The sequence below is a fragment of the Strongylocentrotus purpuratus genome, unplaced genomic scaffold (genome assembly GCF_000002235.5).
Source record: "Strongylocentrotus purpuratus isolate Spur 01 unplaced genomic scaffold, Spur_5.0 spur5_scaffold_14, whole genome shotgun sequence".
NCBI lineage: Eukaryota > Metazoa > Echinodermata > Echinoidea > Camarodonta > Strongylocentrotidae > Strongylocentrotus > Strongylocentrotus purpuratus.
Window position 1 is genome coordinate 14,024,958 of NW_022145599.1, and position 12,618 is coordinate 14,037,575.

Here is a 12,618-nt window from a genome sequence, read left to right on the forward strand (position 1 = left end):
CTAGAGATGAACGTACTATAGCACAAGCACAGTGAGTTTGACTAATGGTTAAAATATAAAGGCTAGGGATGAACGTATTTAGCAAAAGCACAGATAGTCTGACTGATAGTTTTATATATAAATGCTAGGGATGACCGTATTCATCAAAATCACAGAGAGTCTGACTAATAGTTTATATATGAATGTTAGGGATGAACTTATCAAGCAAAAGCACAGAGAGTTTGACTAATGGTTTATATATGAATGTTAGGGATGAATACATCAGGCAAAAGCACAGAGAGTTTGACTAATAGTTTGTATGTGAATGTTAGGGATGAACATGTTTAACAAAGGCACAATTTATGCTTCTCTTGCGAAACTAGTGCCCACGTCAATAGTTCAGGGTGACGATCAAGGACAGATAGGGTCATAAAGTATACAGCCAAAAGAACTATCACAGGGTGCATATAGCAAATAAACATATTGAAATAAACACTTTTTGCCTATTATTACCACTTTTTATGGGTGAACCCTCTCGCGAACTGATTTCTTTAGAGGGTCAACAGACCGTATATCCCTCTATTGAAAGTTGGCAAGACACAATAGATGACAGCCTGGGAGCGGCTTGCAGGTATGCTGATCGAATAATTCATATAGAAATTAATAACAATGCACCCCCGCAATAGCAAAAAATCATACCCCGGCCCGGTGACGCATGAAATGGGGGTATTTGATTGGCTAGATATTTGGGGCAAATGGGTGTTGTCGCGATGAACTCAACTCCCGATTGCGTCGCAGCTATCAGCTTATGAAATTGAAGTTATTAACGTGAGGGTCTTTTAAGCGATACGGAACCCTAAACGAGATAAGCGGAACAGGATTTCAATTTTTATTTAGGTGTTGGCAGTGTACAAAACAAACTCAATTTATTGTTAAAGGCTTTTTTAGACAGATTATTGAAGAATACCAGTGGTCAAAAGGGTAGCAGATAACCATCTGTGACCATGAAGACGTCTCTCAAGATGCCGGTCCTTCTCTTCTTCATCTTGTCCACTTTACTCTTGACAGAAGTCACTGCTGTTGGCGGTATGTATTTTCGAAGGATCTTTTTGATTGATTAATACACCAGTCACACCGCCAAACGGACACAAAACTGACTGATTTTTAGCCATTCCTCGTAATGTAAATTCTTGGTCGGTGTGTTGTTGGTCTGGTGTGGGTCTCGTGACTATTATTGGTATTAAAAGTGCTCCCTGTAATCGTCCCTCAAATGCTCGTGGCTCAATTACATTATTTAATATGTTTCCCGTTGATCCTTCTAACTATATAGCAGTGCATGAATTCACCATTGACAATTACAACTTCAACAAAAAGTGTTTCTTTGTTGTAATGACATAAAAAGTCACCAATGCAGGCCTATTCTGTATTTCATATTCAGTTCAAATGCAATGTATGTTAATGCGATAGATGAACAATTGAAACTTGAATCTATAAAAGAAATTTAGGTGTTAGAATTGAAGTGAAATGGAGAGAAATCTCATACACTCAGAAAAGTGTATATTGTATTTTGAACGAAGTAGCAAGAGACTACTGTATCTTAAATTTTCATAGAATTTAGTTTGATATAGCCTTACATGTTGGTACCTTTTTGTAAGGAATAAAGGGTACGAAATGAATTGTTTTTGTTCCAATCTCTTCAGGTATGCTATTCAATAGTTCTGATTGTCACATGATATTGAGTTTTCTTTTGGTCCATGCTGTAGATATGTACATTCCGGTGTATCTATACTTATTTATGATGATCGTTGTTTGATACGATATACAAAGTGGCACAGTAAATAACGTTACCCAAATCTGAAACATTATTATATACTCCAGTATTTTAACTGCAATGAACTTTGTGTTATTTAGATGGGTAGTTTCTGTGATGATAGAGCATTTAACTTTCTAACGTCATGTGTCACTATCTATCACCGTACAGCCCTGCATCAATAACTGAGATGTACCATAAACCCGCAAATTAAGTACCATGAACATAAGAAAGATATAAGATGCAAAATGAAAAAGATGTGTGCTCTACAACTTTACATCCCAGTGGTTTCATATACATAGTATATGTTACCTTGGGGCATCATCCCTTATATTTCTCAAATTAGTTCACGATAATAGAACACGGGAAGGCTTATGATCTCCTTACAGTATAGTTTGTCTGCTCTCGGTCAGTTTTTTTTTTTTTTGTTAAATGTCATGAATTGATTCATTCATCGAACTTGTTTATTTGTGGCCTCATCCATTTTTTGTGTAAGCTCACGAGATTCTACCAACATATACACTGCATACCCCCCCCCCCCACCACCACCAATAGCAATTGCCTCTTGTGCCTTAAAAGAAAGCAATTGAACAACATTATAACCCTTATTGTTAAAGTCAATGGTATGCAGTTACAAGTAACCTTGGAAAACTTTAACAAAGGGCTCGTAGAATAATCACAGAAGGTATTTTCCTATAATAATTATGATTGATAGTCTAAATTAAGAAGAAGGTTGTGGTTACTCTCCTTAACTTCAAAACAGTTTAAAAGTACATAATTAAGTTCTAGGTGCTTTTGTTCATATTTTGCTTGGGTTATACCCTCTTGCTTTAGTACATGTATGTTCAATTTCCAGAATAATCTACAAGCAAAATGATAGGATGAAAGAAGATAGAGGAGGAAAAATTTAATAGCGCCATTGTAGCAGTGGCGTGGTCTAGTGGATAACTCCACCGTACTGTGGATTACATGGTTTGCGGTTCAAGTCCCGCTACGGCACTAGTGTCCTTTGGCAAGATATTAATTATACATTTCCCACTCTCCACCAAGGTGTAGTTAAGCGCATTTTAGCGCTTTAGTGCAGTTGGGCTAAAGCCATGGTAATAATATTCCTTTGTGGATGCCTTGACATGTGCACAATAACAAGTTTGCTAATGTTTGTTTGTTTGTTCTGTTTTAGAATGCGATTCCGGACCCTGTATGAACGGAGCTACCTGTGGCGATCAGTACGCAGATGCATACACGTGCCTGTGTGTTGGAGCTTTCCAAGGAAGAAACTGTGAAGTACCACTAGATGTCCGTGAGTTGATACTTTTGCGTATAATTATACACATAGATATTGAGTATGATTGTGTAATTAAGGATTGTTCAGATATGATGGGGTAGGCAGCCGGCTGCGTTTTTTTTCTTCATGAGTATGAATGGCATGTGCGCACGACAAGGTCATGCGCATTTTCAGTGAGCTCTAAGTTATTAGATACAGAAATGTGAATCAGGGGCGGATCTAGGGGGTTTCGGCGGTTTAAACCCCCCCCCCCCCCTCCCCCTCCCTTGGGCGGCCAAGTAAAGAAGAAAAAAGAAGAAAAAGTAAAACAGTAAAACGGCGCGATTTTTGGAAAATCCCGGATCCGCCACTGGGTCAAACCCCCCCCCCCCCCCCATCCCCTTGGCAAAAAGCTAGATCCGCCCCTGCGTATTACTCTTGAGGTCATCATAAAAAGCCACGATATATCTGATCGACGCTTATTTTTAACAGGTAAAAACAACCTTTAAACGAGTCCATCGCAATATCAAGTTGGTTTTAAATAAAAATCAAAAGATGAAAGAAACGAATTATTCAAAGCTTGAGTATTATCAGATTAAACTTAAGAAAGTTTTGAAGTTAAGAAAAGTAAATTGCGATTCCATTCGTCAACGGGTTAACTGTATCAATATAAAAACGGGAAAAATGGTCGAATATATTATGTGTCGACCAAGTCCGGCCAGTCAAGTTCCTTAGGCCGATATTGTATTCCATTTGTTGAGACACTGAGATAAAAAAAATCACCTAAATTTCTACAAGTACTTAACGGACCAGTACTTCAATTTTCTTCACAGAACCAACTAATTTAACGACGTCTTTTTGTTTTAAAAAAATCAAAAAATCAAGTTGCTTTCATTTGGTTTTATGTCAATTATTGAAATTAATATGACTTTACCTGTCACAAGGGCTTAAGTTCGTATTGGTATTCTACCTCCTACAATACTTTTTTTATGTTTCCATTCATACTTAATATCATTACTATATCTATCTTTTCCCCACCGAACACAACCTATCAAATCAGTTCTTCATTATGCATTATCAAATTACTAAAAAAAGAAGACACACGTGAAATTATACAGTTCTTCATTTCTTTGTCAGTTAAATCGCAGAAATGTATCAAAATAGATGCGCTTACTACATTCAACAGAATAGTGGTCCTAAAAACCTGTATCATCCTCATTCATTCGTGCGTGGAAGTAGTGCCGTGATGATACCCATTTCTTGAATGAAAAATGAAAATATTCATGTTTTGTGAACTGACTAGACCCTGGACGCCTTTAACAGAACTAAGGGGGCAGGGCTTTGCAGCTTTCGTTGGGACTCGGGGACAAAAAACGAATTATAGGCCAACGCTTTCAGAAGCAGGGTATTTTGGGGACAATTTTAAGGTTAAAAACGCAGCCACCACCCCCCCCCCCCCTTCCACTCTTCAATTACATATTTCTTAACAAGGAAAAACAAAGATAACAGATACACTCCGGTTGACTATAACCCTTGGATTCTTTGAAATAGGCATTTTTAGGTTAAGAATCACACATTCTATACATTAGAATGAAGTAATAAAGCACTTTATATGTTAACTTAATATTCTTCTCTAAATGCATCTACATGCATGTACCACTTCATTGTACACAAGCAGAACTATTTATGGAAACGATGTTTGTTGTTTTATTATCTACACTGCGTGATCGACCGTGACATTATTTGTGACTTGTCATCTTTGTTCTTCCCAATTTTACAGAGTTGTGCCCGTTTGGCCACACCTACGAGTATGTGAGGACCTTTACCACAAATCAACTACCAAACAGATTTGAATGTCAAGCTAACTTCAGATTTCCAGGTGCTACCGAGGTCAACTTTACTTTCGTGTCGCATGATATCGAACCAAACAAGGATGCATTCTGGTTGGAAGCGGGAGTCGTTGCTGACAGTTCCAGTGACGCAGGAGCGTTCGATTCCGACAGATTGACAGAGCCTACTTTAACTTTTGAAGATGCTGGTTCAAACTACTGGATAGAGATCTTCACAGATAAGACAATCCTTAGTGGTGGTTTCACTCTCGAGATCAGTGCTGGTAAGTTCATCACCCCCCCCCCCCCCCCTTTCCCCCGCACAAAACAATCCTGCTGATCACAGAAGTCCAGAATCTGGCCTATTCAATTTGACCTCCACCACATCGGCAATGCGACCTGCCCCACCAGCCGAAGATGGCGTAATCCTCGAACTAGACTCAGGCTGGGCTCGTGAGCATAATTTTGAGTTCGTTGATAACGCCATCTTCGGCGGCTTGAATCAAGTGTGTAGGGGATATACTGTAGAGAACAGAACAGGCCAGATTCTGGACTATGATCAAAGTAGAACTACAACTACATAATTATGACTATGTTGAAATTTCTTTGACGTTTTATTGGCTCTCACTGTTCGGGTAACACCTTGGGTCCCCCCTGTTATATTTTGATCAAGGTGAAGTTTGTTTATTTGGTTCTTACACACGACGACGTAGAAGTGTCATGGTCTAGTGGATACGTCGTTGGACTGTTGACCAATGGTTCGCGTTCCGAGTCCCGCAGCGTCACTAATGTCCTGCGGCCAGAAATCAATCTACATTCACCACTCTCCAACCAAGTGTTAAATTGGTACCGGTAGGAAAGATTTCCTTGAATGATGTGAGGGTAGCGTAGCAGAGCTGGGGGAATATTGGAGCGCCTTGAGCACCTGGCGTGGTCGATATGTGCGCTATAAAACGATCCATTATTATTTCATTATTAGTAGTAGTATTATTTGTATTATTGTTAATATTAATATTATTATCATCATCATCATTATTATATTTGGGAATAATGAAATCTTAATATAATGACACCAAGGTCAATACAAATATAGAACAAAACCTATGTTTTCGTCATGAACAAGACGTTTCTGGACACCACATACAGAGAGCAGAATCCCTTGTATGGTCACTTAAACTAATAATGGACGCGTCTTAATACCGGACACCCATTAGTGACCGTATATCTTCGGAATTAAAATGATATGCATCGAAATGTCAACGCATTTGCTCGAGTAGACCACACTTCATTATTTGATAGTCGATGTTAAATTGTAATCAAACAGTTAAGACGGAGAGCACCACCAACTGAATTCACAAGTCAAAACACGTTTGTCTGTTGTGATGAAACAACTAATGTTCCTGATAAACATAATTATCCTTTTGTTTAAAACAAATGATATATTTAATATTTACCATTCATTTAATGTGTCCACAGACCGTGATGACTGCTACTCAATTCCTTGTATGAATGGTGCTACATGTATTGACCTTATCCGAGACTATAGGTGCATCTGTGCACCAGGCTACGCTGGTATAAACTGCCAGGAGGGTAAGCATATTTGCATCTAGTATTAAAAGTCGGGTAGACTGTGCAACAACAATTAAAATTAAAATCTTTAAATAAATTTAAATAATTCTCAAGAAGATGAATGGGCCTAATTGAAAAATAAAAGTTCTATTTTACCCACGGTCTCAGCCACGGTTTAAATCTCTACTGAACTAAAGTAAGCATAGATTAAAGTTTAACGAAAGCCCGTCCATTGGACAAAAGGACACCCTTGTATGGGTTTAACCTAAAGTATTTCTTGAATAGAACATTTTCGTAATGTACAAATATTCGTTAACAATTATTTCATCCACCTGTTACGAATAATTGTATTTTAAAAGTCAGAATGAGAAATGTATACATTATTGTTGTTGCTAGGTAGGAAAACCATTATGGCTTCCATGTCTTCTTTGGTTACCGCCGAACATATCTACACATTTCCCGTTCACTGCAGACTATTTCATCTTTGTGGACATTCATGACTACATAACTTTGAATGTATCTTTAGCACGCACGATCTGTGTGTTTCCTAAACCTTATTTTTCTAATTTTTGTTCAAATATTACATGAAACGTCAACTAAAGTCAAATTTTGATTTGTTATTTTATTTTTTATTTTTGAAATGTGTAACTTGATCTCTCCCAATGATATTTCTCCCCATCTAACTTCAGACACCGATGAATGTCGAAGTGGTCCCTGCATGAATGGTGGGACATGTGTGGACGGAGAGAACAGGTATTCTTGCGATTGCACTGACAGTTATACTGGTACTAACTGTGAGACAGGTTAGTATTTCCTTTGACCGGTTTTCCATGTTCCAATTCAAATTCCAATGATGTTGACTGATGTGCTTATGAATATGTGTTTAGAGTGAAATTAATGGTCTTAGAATTTATAAACATTAGTAACAGAAAAAATATATCCTGAAAGGCAGGGTCCGATATATTCATAGGTTGTGTTTTCATCAAATAAGTTTAAATATTAACAATTTGTTGGTATAATCAATAATGGCCTAAGTGAACATGGTATTAGATTTCTAATTTGGAAATGCAATATGGTTCATACACATGACCTTTTAATAAATATTTTTAGGTAAATAATATATTTGACATTTAAACAAATAAACATTCCATTTTCATATAATCTCTTTGTACATTCATGAGAGAGATAGAAAGAGTTAAAGAAAAGCCTAACTTATAAAAGACGAAACTTTACAGAGAGAGTTAAAACGCATGTGAAAAAAAACAAAAAAGCTTCTCTTTCTCTTTTGTTGCAATTGTAGATATTTCCTTCTCCTTGTTAATGGTTTGTTAGTCTTTGTATATTTCGTTTGTATCAATATATTTGATTATGTTTTCATGATCGAATGTCGTTTCATTACACTAATATTACATTTTCTGATTGTATAGGTTCATAAGACCACAACGAGGAAAAGTGAGATTTAAGACATAGTAACTGATATTGAAATGGGCTATTCATCATATTTATGTTTTGGTAACACGAAGATTCAGCTCGCTTTAAAGATCTTAGTCTTTGTATATTTCGTTTGTATCAATATATTTGATTATGTTTTCATGATCGAATATCCTTTCATTACACTAATATTACATTTTCTGATTGTATAGGTTCATAAGACCACAACGAGGAAAAGTGAGATTTAAAGACATAGTAACTGATATTGAAATGGGCTATCATATTTATGTTTTGGTAACACGAAGATTCAGCTCGCTTTAAAGATGATAATGTTATTGTAACATGTTATGATCACACACAGGCGTTGTCGTCCCTAAGGGAGGGGGGCCCCAAAGAAACTTGGAAAAATGACACAGTTGGCAAAAATGCATTCCTTTTAAGTTTGATCTCTATACCATATTTAAATACATTTGTGATTTACCTTCATGTATTACTTTTTTACTTGTTAAATTATTGTTACCGAAATAGAATCTAACAATCAATGGATGAAGTCTTATCATGTGATAATTGGAAACCATTCTAATTTAGAAACTGTCTAAGATAGATAAACAAAATCGAACGATATTTTCGCATCATTTATCTACTTTCCCATGCGCTGTCTATGTAAATAAGACATAAAACATGTATGTTTAGTATTTGTTTATGAGCGAAGTTAGTTTTTATCTGACCGCATTTTCTTTTCTTTTTTCTTTACAGGAATTGTTATCGTGGACTCAACAACTGTATCTGTGTCGAATGGAGTCTATGAGGGGTCGTTTACTCCTGCGGTGATCTTCGATTTGACTTTTGCACCATCCTCCTTGGCAACGTATTCTGTGGGTGGGGCTGGTACATCGCAGCTATGGACTGTCGATGCCTTCTTTACGTCTGACCCCGACGCTGGTCCCACAACGTCTAATCGACGAATTCTACTGAATACTGCGCAGGAAATCACTCTTTGGCAACCTCCGGCGTCAACCACCATCTCTGGTCTAAATGCTCTTCAAGTGTCAGTGCCTGGAGGTGTAGTCTGCTCTGATATGGAATTCTTTTGTGCTATCATTGGTAGAAATACCGGTTCATCACCTTTTTTCCAACTCACAGCTAGTAACCCAGACTCCTTCCAAGGTTGTGTCTCCATAAGTTGTAGAGGTAAGATTGGAAGTGAATTGTAAGGTACACCTGTTTTTTCCTCTTTAATTTAATAAATTGAAAAGTAAAAACCTGCGTTGAATATATTCCCCGTCCTTTTATGGAGATGTAATATCTACAAACAAAACCGTCGTTTGTTTCATTCTCCTGGAATTCACTTGATTTTGTTTTGTTTTTAATCCCGAACATTGATGGAAAGTATACAAGCATACAAATGGCACTGCACCGATGACGTATTATTCTTGGGAAGCAATTACACTACGTAATAAAGGAGGAATTATATTGCCTAAACATCTACTTGCGATCGTTATGATCAAACAAGCGTAGATCAATTCATCATTCAACTTCCTTTCGCGCAGTAACGATTTCGTCAAGTTCATCTACACCATAAAGGCTTGTTCAGATATGAGATAGTAAACCACCACAAAACGGCCGCAACCGAATTTTTAAAAAGTAAATGACGGAACAAGTGCGCGCAACAAAGTACTGATTGTAAACTTCTCCAATACCTCAATGTAAGTGACATAGTAATAATAATATGGTTATTTATATATCGCCGGTATCCGTCATGTTCTGACGCTCATGAGAATTAAATGTCATTGTCATTTTCTGAGCTGTTTTATATGTTATATGATTCAGCAATGTAAAGCGTATTGCACTTTACGTATATATTAAACAAAGACAACGCGATTTTCCAGGGTCATATCTGAACGAGCTTCAATAGAAACAAAACATTTCCGGTTAATGAACATTTAGACCAATACAGGTGAAATTAGAAGCAGCTTTATCCCTATGAAAGTTAACAGCTGTCTGCCTGAAATCTTATTTGTACTAACATGTTCTGGCTTTAAGAATTTTTATTTTTATTTCTTTACAGGTGTGGAAATAACAGATACGACTGTGCAGATTTCATCTGGAGACCTTCAAGCAGGGGAATCTGGACAGACAGTCTCTTTCGATGTGCAGCTGGACTCCGAGCCTAGTGCTGGAAGCGTCAGCGGTTCCAATTTATGGAGCATCACCGCCTTCGGTAGCGACAACTCGTTTGGGACTGGCAGCAGATTTCAACAGACCGTTGTGACCACAAGCGGCACACAAGGGACAGTAGGAATAGACGCCGGAACACGGAGTACCATTTCCGATCTCTCTTTTGAAGTGAACCTTGGCAGTGGCTTTGCGACATGTGATGACTACCCGTTCATCTGCATAGAAGTGTCAAAGAGTAGCCTAGCTATCCCTAACTTCGGTCTTTCCGGTGGTTCTAATCTCGTCACCTGCCAGGCAGTTACATGCAGAGGTGAGAAATAAAGTAACGAAAATGTATGGAATGCTCCCCAGGGAGTGGAGAATATGCATACATTGTGTGCGGGTAAGCCTGAATCCGATGACCGGGGTAATAATATATATATATTTCTGTAAAGCGCTTTGAGAGGGCCTTCGGTCCTGAAAAGCGCTATATAAAAACTAGCTATTATTATTATTATGATTCTTTGGTATGTATTTCCAAAGAGACGGAAATGAACAGGAACTAGGATATGATAATAATCGGTAAACTGATTACGGATACCAACCATTTTATTAATTTGTCTCAATTCGAACAATCACTACCGTATTTGTCTACGTACAGCTGATATTCAAAACTGCAGCAAGTTAATTTACCAACACAATCATCTCCAATGACCATATTTTTAATTTGTGTTCACGTTATCGATAGGTGTCGAGATAACACAAACACTTGTCAGCGTGTTATCCGGTGCTCTACTGGAGGGAAAGAGTCAGGATATAGTCTTCCATGTTGATCTGACATCAGAAAGCACCGGTGGAACCGCTGAAGGGGCTAACCTATGGCGGATAACAACTTTTGGCAGTGTAGTCGCAAACGGTTTAGGTACCCGCCTGGAAGAGACCACGACTGTACTAAGTACAGCCCAATCTGGAACTACCCTCAGAGCTGGAGCTTCTGCAAGGCTCGAAAGTGTAACGGCTTCCTGGAACTTGATGGACGGTCCAACCTGTTCAGAGATTAGTCATTTTTGCGTAGAAGTTGCCAAGGGCACAAATACAGACTTTGAGTTGATAGGAGTACCCTCTGCCAGTGTTTTGATAGCATGCACGCCGATATCATGCAGAGGTATGAGCAAAAATAATTTCAGTTTCAGGTTATTGTTTCAAATTTCACATGTTTATATTTTATAATGTTTACCGAAATATAAATGGTACTAACAAACGTAAATTATATTGTTCAATACCAGAACAGAAAATAAGTACCATGTTTCAAATACCTTTCATGCAGTTTAAATTGTTAACTGAAAATATTGAACTAAAAGAAGAGTGAACTAGGGAGGTGGGCCTATGGTAACAATTTTGCATTGATGTTTATTTAAATGCAAGATAAGGATGGCGGCCAACCATTATTTGATTTTCTTTGACTTAAAACGACTCTTGGAAATAAATAGGTTTTTATCAAAAATATCTAACTATTTTTAGAAAAAGATGCGGTAGTTTGTTTTCATTAAATGATTGATTATTTATTTATTTCTTAATCCAATATCATTGTATTACCTTACATGTGGTATTCGGAGTGCAGTTATATAAGAATAAAATGTTTTTTCCAATGTTTACATACCATTAACAAACAAATTTTTCTCTGCAATTTTTCTATAGGCTACATAATAAATCACTTTGTGTTGACTACGAAACTTTCGTACAATACACCAATGATATTTCCAGTTGCATATTGCATGCTTTGGCGATAAGTATCATATGCTAACCAAATTCATAACTTTAATCAGGACCCGACACTGGACCTGACAAAAACCCTACCCTTAAACCTAATCTAGAACCCACTTGTAACTCATAATCAAACCCTATACATATGGCAGAATACCTAATGCGCATGACAAATATTGCCGGAGCATGTATCGGAGTACACTATAATCTTTTCAATGTTTGATACTTTTGTAATCTCCTTTTTAATTTCGTCGGTTGTAGGAGTGGAGATTTCAAGTACATCAGTAGCTGTAACTCCAGGGGATGTCTTGGAAGGAAGGCTTCAGCCGGTGATGTTAGACATCACTCTATTGTCTATTGCGGGAGCTGGTAGCGTAAGCGGCTCTGGTCTCATTGACGTGCGTTCCTTCCTCAGCAGCAACTCCGACGGCTCCGGGAACCGTTTTGACACCTTCACCTCTCCTGTCTCGAGTGTTCATGGATTTACAGGAATAACTGCTGGCGACCCTGCTGGCATATCTAACCTTGCAGTCAACATCGATCTCAGAGACGGACCAACGTGTTCTGATTTCAATTATGTCTGTGTAGAAATTCAAAAAGGGGCCTCGCCTTCAATCGATTTTCAACTATCAGGAATTCCTTCTCAGGCAGTTCTCATCGGATGTCGCCAAATAACATGCAGAGGTAAATCTAGCCTATAAATGCGCACATTCTACTTTGAGTCAGTAATCCATGCAGTTGTGTCCCATACCTTCCGAACCAGGTCTAAGATTTTAATTTATATCTGGTAATTGTGTGTAGTTGATAGTTCTCAT

General features: G+C 37.8%; 1 protein-coding gene across 1 annotated transcript in view; it reads left to right on the forward strand.

Annotated features, from left to right (window-relative positions):
• The first annotated feature begins 2,975 nt into the window (after positions 1-2,975).
• LOC589927 overlaps positions 2,976-12,618 on the forward strand; it is a 52,642-nt gene continuing 42,999 nt past the window's right edge. The window contains exons 1-8 of the mRNA XM_030984256.1: positions 2,976-3,089; positions 4,834-5,166; positions 6,359-6,472; positions 7,141-7,254; positions 8,639-9,073; positions 9,951-10,370; positions 10,788-11,204; positions 12,065-12,487. Of these exons, the coding sequence (XP_030840116.1) occupies positions 2,990-3,089; positions 4,834-5,166; positions 6,359-6,472; positions 7,141-7,254; positions 8,639-9,073; positions 9,951-10,370; positions 10,788-11,204; positions 12,065-12,487 (2,356 nt within the window). The 5' untranslated portion in view covers positions 2,976-2,989. The remainder of the gene's footprint in view (positions 3,090-4,833; positions 5,167-6,358; positions 6,473-7,140; positions 7,255-8,638; positions 9,074-9,950; positions 10,371-10,787; positions 11,205-12,064; positions 12,488-12,618) is intronic.